The sequence below is a fragment of the Hippichthys cyanospilos genome, chromosome 12, assembly GCF_059441005.1.
Source record: "Hippichthys cyanospilos isolate Australia breed blue-spotted pipefish chromosome 12, RoL_Hcya_1.0, whole genome shotgun sequence".
In the NCBI taxonomy this organism is placed as follows: domain Eukaryota; kingdom Metazoa; phylum Chordata; class Actinopteri; order Syngnathiformes; family Syngnathidae; genus Hippichthys; species Hippichthys cyanospilos.
In genome coordinates this window covers 11483560-11492500 of record NC_142380.1, presented here as the reverse complement: position 1 = coordinate 11492500, position 8941 = coordinate 11483560, and the positions used below count along the sequence as shown (strand labels likewise).

General features: G+C 43.5%; 1 protein-coding gene across 2 annotated transcripts in view; it reads right to left on the bottom strand.

Annotated features, from left to right (window-relative positions):
* The window catches only part of LOC148414847 (ski-like protein), a 37474-nt gene extending 30063 nt beyond the window's left edge, over positions 1-7411 (bottom strand). For both annotated transcript variants that reach the window (XM_088430529.1, XM_088430530.1), the window contains exons 1-2: positions 7276-7411; positions 2758-4015 (exon numbers count right to left, since the gene is read on the bottom strand). In XM_088430529.1, the coding sequence (XP_088286655.1) occupies positions 2758-4015; positions 7276-7277 (1260 nt within the window). In that variant the 5' untranslated portion in view covers positions 7278-7411. The remainder of the gene's footprint in view (positions 1-2757; positions 4016-7275) is intronic.
* Positions 7412-8941: the final 1530 nt, after the last annotated feature.

The window sequence follows — 8941 nt, the reverse complement described above, 5'->3', positions numbered from 1 at the left end:
CTCAAAATAGAAGTATTACGTCAAAGTAGAACAATGGGATGAAATTTGCCCTTCACTCAAGTGATAGCCTTCATTGTAACAAAATTTCAATGTCTCTACATCGATTTGTTTCCACTCTTGACTCATTCACTGCTGTCAAAGATCCAATTGGACTGCCCTAGCAGTACCAGTCAAAGAGTGAAAAATCAGTTGTTGTTTCTTTTAAATGCTACTTATAATAATACTTTTTCACATCTTATTCATGCTATGTAATCTTTCCGGTCGATAAAAATGTCAGCCACAACAATGTTTTCATGGTGAATGGGAGAGCAAGGAGAGAGACATTCCGCAAAGAGACGACAACACCTGACAAGGTGGTGAGACAGCGGTTCCAGAGAGGCGGCAAAAGTATGAGACGGCGAGCTGCGACGATGTGTCACGTAGCCTCCGGTAACGGCACCTTAGCGAAAGAGGTTAGCGACATTGTCTCACACGTTCATCTGGTAGGGCTACACTTTGTGCGTTGACCTTTGTTCATGTTTCCGGAATATCTACTTGGTCCGGCGGAAGAAGACAAATGGGAAGGCGGGACAAGAGACGAGTGTACCATAAATCACTACTGAAGCATTGTGGTTTCTTATCTATATACGAATATCACAATATATATCGATATCACATCTCACATCACAAATACAGTAAATATTACAACCTGTTGTGTTCAAACATATACGTACTTTTACGGATAACTGAGGTGATTATGAGCAATATGCTATCAATATTTGGATTCAGAGGTGTGCCACCATCACATTCATTTCTTGCCCCGTGATAGATGAACAGAAGAGCACTTAGTCTTTCATATATTACATTTATACCGTATTTATGATTTTACTACTGGGTTAGCATATGGTAAGCATGAGTCGATATCAGATTTTAACAGCGTGTTAGCAATAGGACTGAGTAAAAATATCACGGTCTCCACGTATCTAGGTATTACGAATGCATCACAAAAATCTTGGGTATACAACATCAAGTTTGTGTTGGGTACCGGTAGTCTAACAAAATGAGTCACTGGTATTCTGCTTCACAGGTGTCCAACTCAAGGCCAGATCCAGCTCACCACATCCTTTTATGTGGCCTCAGAATGCTGATTTGAATTCAAGTTTTAGGCTAAAAAACCAAACTTGCAAAGTGTTCAACTTTTAAAGATTTAGGGGGTTAAAAAAAAAAATCCCAATCTCTTTGAACAGTTTTTCCCGGCTTATGATTTCAAAACTAGGTACATGTGTTACGAACATTTTCAAAATGTATTTGACTTCAGTTTGACAAAAAATGTGGCCCCCAATAAAAATAATTTTGACGCCTATGCTCTAGTAAGTAATTTAGCTTAAGTAGGAAGTCTATCATATTATTTCTCCATTTTAAGGCACTGTTTTATATTATAGAATATTTGAACACTTTTGCTATCAAATTGAACAAGTCAACTTTTTTGACACGGTAGGGGGAGGGGGTCGCACCAACAATGGGAGGGGGAGGTGTCATGCTGCTTTGCATGCGTAGAAGACTACAGGTCTACGCAAAATGGAAAGAGCAAGTTGATAAAACCGCAAGTTGAAACCGGCCCCTGCCTAGCATAGAGTAAACAAAGTAAAGAAGTTCATTTTGAAACACGTGCATATGTTTTTGACAGCACTGAGCCTACAGTCTATTCAGCGGCGGGCTTTGGTTATGGCCTTGCAGTTTATGAGGTTCATGTAATGGCCTTTTGTTCAATGACATTCGCAGCGACCCCCGGGTGACCCGAGGGGAGGGGACAAATGATGCACTTCCCCTTCAGCTGTGGCCAGCTGGCCTAACCTCGTCTGTCTGGTGAGGCCACCTGTCCCAGACCTCTCTCACCAATACAAACACACACTTGCACACAATAGGTCAACAGTGGTTTAAGAAAATACACCGGGCGTGATGTAGTCTAGTTCACTTGATCATTCAATGACAAACTGTCTTTTAACTGGTTAAAGACAAATCATGATACTGCAGCCCGCTAGAAAATGATTTCATCACCTTTATACTTTCAAATACACATTAAATGAAAATACCCCCTCAAAAAAAATTGAAGATCCTTGATGAAAATGTGACCTATGTGATTACAAAAAATGTTTGAAATACAACTTTTTGTCTCAGATGATATGAATTTCCCGTTTGAGACTACATTTTTCAATGAAAAAGACTGATTACCTTTCAAAAAAAGTACACAGCTCAAAAATACAATTGTACTCTAAAGATTACAATATTTTTCATGGAAAAAATGACTTCTTGATATCAAGTTTTTTTTTATTCGTGAACAATATATTTTTCAGTTTGAACCTTTGTGTATATTTTTTTTTTTAGATAAAACACGAAAAAAAAGACACCTTTGGCTGATATTTTTAAATGTCACTGCTCATAAATTACAACGTTTTTATATTTTTAAAAAAAGGCTTTCTTGTTAAAAAGGATTTTAATGTTTTCACTTGAAAAAGTATGCCTCAAATAAAACCCTAATCTGTTAAGAAAGGCTACATTTTTCTATAAAATAAAATATAAAAAAAAAGTAGGACTTTATCCAAAATATGACCACCTTCAAATCTCCAGATCCAAGTATTTCGGTCTGTCTGATAACCGCACAACATGAGACGGACACAAAGTAAAGTCCAAACTCCAATTGCATGCAGTCGGACACTACTGGCAGTTCCTTCAGACCACAAGTCACACTCGACGGCGCACGTGTGAGCGGGGACTCACCTTGTCGAGCGTCCTCTTGAGCGTGTAGTGGAACTTGCCCTTGACCTCGTCCAGCAGCTGCTTGAGTTTGGCCTCCTCGGGCGAGCCCTGGTACTTCCTGGCCAGCTGCAGGTAGCAAGGCCACTTGGCCGAGTCGAAGCCCCAGTGGCAGGTCCTCTTGTCGGGCGACTTGTGCGAGTGCATGACAAACTTCTGCGGCGAGAAGAGCAGGTGGCACTCCACGCACTGCACGCAGGGCGCCTCGGGCTGCGTGTAGAAGTGGGGCAGGAACAGGCCCTGGCACTTGCCCAGGCATTGGTGCTCCACCTGGAAGCCGGCCTCGCTTTCCTTCAGCGGGCCCTGGCCTGGGAGTGCGGCGCCGGGGCGCAGCAGCGCGTTGCACAGCCGCTGCGCGTCCGTCAGCGTGATGAGGCCGCAGGACGGCGCGTTGAATGGCAGGATGCCCAGCACCTTGAGGATGTGCAGCTGCTCGGCGTCGCAGCGCGAGCAGTACACGTAGAGCTCGTCGCACACCGTGTTGATCTGCTGCAGCGAGAAGTCGCGGAGCACCGAGTTGAGCACTTGCGGCAGGCACAGACGCTTCTCGCCGCCCACCACAAAGCACGAGATGGACTCGCCCTCCAGCAGCGAGTGGGTGATTTCCGTGGAGCTGTCGCAGGGGACCAGCAGGGGGCCGCCTCCCAAGACCGGCGGGGACGGTAGCGGGGCCATGCCTCCATGCGGGGGCTCGAGGCCGGTGCGCGCCGAGAAGGCAGCCGGGCCGCCGAGAGAGCTCTGGCTGCTCAGCGTGAATTGGGCCAGGGTGTGTTTGAGCCCCGGGCTCAGGTCCAGCGCTTTGGCCGAGGCGGCCGCATGGAGCTCGGCCTCAGCGTCTGCCTCGCGGCGGTGAAGCGCCTCTTCCGCATGCTCCCGCTTCACCTTGGCCGCCTTGTGGAAGGACTCGGAGTTGCGGCGTTTCAGGTTGATCTCGGCCATCACTCGCTTCTTAATGGGCGCGTCCTCCAGACGCTCGCGGTACAGGCGCTTCATGCTGCCTTTGAAAGAGCTCAGGCCTTTGAAATGGTTCTTCAAGCTGGTCTGGGTGCTGGCCATGTCAGAGTGCTTTCTTGTTCTTGTTTCTTCCTCTCGAGCTTTTTGGAACAACTCCCGTTTATCCTGTTTATCCCGTGGGTTTTTTTTCTCTATTTTTAAATGGCGCTGATTCTCCAGTAGATGGTCACTTGCATGATGGAGAATTTTTGATGTTCCGATACGCTTCCTGGTGATTCAAAAACATGTTAAAAATAGTTAATTTGGGACACACACATATACATGTGTGTGCATCTCAAAAGTCAAACAAGCGATTTTATAACAAAATTCACAAACATTTGCGGTCAATGTGTTTGGACCACAACAACTACAGGTATTGTCAAGTTTGTCATGGAGCCAAATGTTCGTCAAAGTTAAGTCACAGGCCAAAGGTAGACCCTCTTTTTTATTTTATTTTTTGTTATTTTCTCATGAAATTAATCAATCTACTAACAAATCTACTAGCAATTTTTTTACCTGTTTGAAATTTGTATTTTATTTCTGAAAAAAAAAGCTCTTTGATAACTTTGTTGATACCTTCAAAAAAGTTAGCAAAAATTATTAACTCGCCTGTGAAGATCTTAAATGCTTTATGGCTGCTATTGCTCTGGTGGGGAATGATGAGGTCAATGGCTGTTTGCATGCACCACTGAGCCAAATGGCCATTAACATAGTTCACACAAACACATGGAAGTCTTGCAGCACTTGTAATTGACCCCGAGGTGGGGTGTGTGCTGGGGGGTGGGGATCGAGGCGGGGGGTTGTGGGTTGAAATTTGCATGGGATATTTTCTCGGCAAGCCAGTGAGAGAGCCAGTGAGAGAGCAAGTGGGAATCCTAATAAGCGAATCCAGTGGCCAGCCTGCCATCCACAATGCTCCCAAACATTTGCAATTTGCAAGTGAAAGTCCTACCCCCCCCCTTAAAAAAAACAAGCACAAAAAAAACCCACATACTGTGCCTTTTTACCCCATACTGGCTCGATATGTGCATTCAGAACACTCCTCTACACACCAACCCAATGATGGGACATTGTCATTGCCCCATGCAGCATCGGATGATTATGCAGATCTATGAACACACTGCAGCGACACCAACTACAACATACCTTCTGCGTATGTTTCATATCGTACTCCTCTATGCCATCTATGCCCCCCCCCTCAAAAAATGATTTTGACAAACTCTGTTTCTAAAAACAGAATTGCTGTGCTCAATTGAGGAGTTCCCTGCAGTCACATTAATTTTGCGTTACGTAGAGACATCTTTAATAACGATTAGCATTAGCAGATTTTGAACTGCTGTAACTCCCAACAATATTTTGTATGCAACCAGGACTGTTCCATAGATTGACAACACTTATTGGGTTTGTCAAGTCTCAATCCGATCTTACGTGTATGATCACCATTAGTGTTTAGTAGACTCCAATCAAGTCATTACGCAAAGTTGTCGCCAACCATGTTTGTGTTACAGAAAAGTGCTTTGACTCAAACTGAGTTTCTATTATCACAATCAGTATTTTCAGTTGACACACATAAAATGATGTAACAACCACATTTCCATTCAGACAACTTAATAGTTCCATCCAGTTTGTCTCCGATATCATGTTGTGCGGCGCCTTTAATAATGATGCCGATGCTGACAAGAGGTTACGTCACTAAATTGTGTGCGTCCATGTCATTTCCCACCAGGGTTGATTCTCGAGTCAAAGGTTAAGGGATGCTGATTGCCCAGCCTGACAGATCAACTTAACACCTTGGCATTTATTTTTAAAAAGACACAACAGCTAGTTTCTCCCGTTCCAATTCAAACAATTCCGCAACAATGACGATTGATAATAATAAAATGTTGGCAAGTTACTAAGGTAAGAAATGTTCCACATAAACCAGGTTTTAGGCAGGTATTTACAAATTACATCACAACAGTACCATCAGTGTATCATTGGAAGGAACTATATTCATCTATGCAAACTGGTTTGGGAGAAATGGGTGGTATAGGGTGGAACAATCAATTTTTGAGGTGGAGGACAGATATTGCTGTAATTATGTTGTTAAAATACTACGTTTCAACAATGTACATTATATTTATACATTTCTAAACCATGTTTGAAAAGAACACATAAATAAGATGCTTGGTAACTCCCCAAAATGGATGAAAAAAAAAGCACATATTTCTTACCATTTTACAGCAGTTCTCTATAAATCCTTTTTTGAACGTGACATTAAAATTGCGCCGCAAAGTATATTTTGGAAAATATTAGTTTAGAAAATCATTTGAAGATCATAGCATAGATCTATAAAAGTCATTTATATCAATATTATCTTTGATTTTGGTTCACTGTTGACACATTTATGGAACTGAGACATCCCAGTGCAGGCAGATGAATGGGTATATGCCTTGCCTTTGCACATTTTTCACGGAGCTTTTCCATCGACAGTCGCACTACTGCTGCGCAAAAGTCCGACCTTGATTCCGTAGCCTGGTTCATGTTTGCAGGCGTTAATGTCATAAAGCACGGTGAACACATGTCAACATGAGCTTCGCGGCGGGGTAATGAGTCTTGCTCCAAGGTGGAGACGGAAAGCCGTTGGTGGGAGGCTAGCATCTCGTAAGAAAATGCTTTTGGGGGATCATCCGATAGCGGCCAATCCAAGTCCGAGGAACCGCTTCGCTGCTGCAAGGACGCCGCAGAGAAAAGCTCTATCCCCAGCCTTCACCCCCTCCCTCCTCCCGCCACGACTGCGCTGGTATGCAGACAGCGCCGATAATGACATTCACTGTCTGCACTCAGTCTCAATCGGGGGGAGCCGCCGCCGCCACCACCACGACTACTACGGCCAGCCTGGTCCGAATCGGGCGTCACTCTGAGCGGGGTGCCCCACTGTGTCACAGCGGTCTCCTTCATGAGAGCCGAAACATTCACGACGACAAAATAATAAATGAAAAATAATAATTAATTAAAAATTTATGTCGGGCTAATGTTGAACGCGCGGGGGACGATTGATAAAAGTAAAAAAGGGGTTAAAAAAAAAAAACATTTATGCAGTGGTAGCGCTAGTTAGCTAGCTGCCCCCCACCCCCTCGCAGTAGGGAACTCGCTTAGTCCCCCCCTCCAAAAAAAAAAAGACAGCAAAAGTGGGTTATAACAAGTAAGCTACGCTGAGAAGGCGGCGGAAGGTGGAGGACTTAAGAAGCCGAGCGCCGTCTCGCCCGTTCGGCCGACTACGGCAATTCACATTGTAGTGCGTATACCGAGGTCGAGCGGAGAACGACCGACGCACTCACCTCCCCCAGACCGAGCAGCTCAGCGGGCTACGCCGAGCTAGCTTCACCCCCTCCTATCCCACCGACTCTCGCCCATTCGCAGTCAAATAAATCACTGCGACACTCATTTATACAAACGGGAGTCTCTCATTTGACACGCAAGTGTAAAAAAAAAACATCAAATACATACATAAAAAGATGGTTGTAGCACTTGGCTCCGTCAGTTGATCCTCACTCGCCGGGGGTCTTCTCCGTACTGGAAAAGCCTGGCGGCGGCGGCGGAGAGTCAACAAGATGAGGCTACACCACCACTACAGCCCTGTGACGTCACGCCGCAACGAGGACGAGAGGCGGGACGTCATCGCGGCTACAGGAAACGATGCGGGGGTGTCTCTCGCCGTCTGTGTGTGTGCGTGTGCGTGTCTTGTCTGTCTGACTGCCTGCCTGCCATTTCTTCATGACTCGATCTACATTTGACAGCGTTGGGACCGTTTAAAGGAGCCATGTTGCTTGCGACTTGACTGTACGTCGGTCTGTTTTTTTTTTTTTTTAATTCCTTGATGGTTTTACTTATTTATTTTTTTGGGTGGTTTTATCTACGGAAGTGTGGATAAAAATAATAAAACCATAAAAAGATACATTTCTAATAACTGATGTTGATTTGGTTTAAATATACGTGGGGTAAAAAGGTTGTAAATAAATGATCAAATTGACCAGTTATAGTAGTAATTACTTCACAGATTAAATACAGAAAAAATATGTTTTTTCAATTCATTTGTTCATGAGTTATTAGTTTGCTACGGCGAATTGCTCAAGAAGAGATGTGTTGGTATGCTTTAGTTTGGAGTGGCCGTTTTGCACCATTTTAGTTACTTCTTTCAGAATCTTTTGAAATTCAGCTTCTGAAGCAATTATCATTATGTAGCACATAACATGAGATATACAGTAGTTAACTTTCATCTTATGTTGTCAGTCAAATTCTATCCCCCCCACCGGACACAACTTTCAAATACTTTTATTTTTTTAAACAGCAGGATTCCTGTATGGAATAATTAAAGCCTAGCAGAGAGCACACCGCTGACTACATGAGGACATACAGAAGTTAGGTTTAAATTTCACCGCAAATATTTTTTTTAAATGAACTTTACTTTAATTTCATTGTTTATGGTTCTGACATGATGCAAATGAATCTTTGAACAGCACTGAGATATGCCTTATTTGAGAGCAGAATTTCATTCTTAAGGTTAAAATGTAGATGTATAACTTCTCACTTGGTACGACTTACACCACACGTTGTGGCGTTTTCACCGCAGACAGAAAATGTGAAAACGCTATGTAGATATCAGTGTATTCAAGTTTGGCAGACACTTAGCCAATGGAAACACAAGATGGCTGCCGATGGCTTAACTTCTCGCAACCCTAGCATTTGTCCAGGTTATTATATATATTCTTGAAACAGACCCACAAAAATGTCTCTAGGTTCGACGCGGTAAATTTTAGTGAGATTTTGCTGACATTCATGTACGGTAATACAAAAACCAAAGCAGAAGTCAGTTTCACTGAGTGCAAAAAGTGCGAATGACATTGTCTAATATCTGAAAAGACACAGGTAGGTTGCCATTTTAGTTTGACATGTCCATATCAAGCATCAGTTTGGGTAGAATTTGCATTTGGTAGCTGCTACTGGCATGGTTTTAAAATTTACCTTCAGAAGTCAATTTTATTTAGCAACATGAGATTTGATTGCAAAGCCTACCATGATTAGACCCGCTGAAAGTATCAAATGTCCACGTACCAACTATCATTTTAGGAACATCGAATAAACTTGACTGATGCAACACATGTCGAGCACGCAC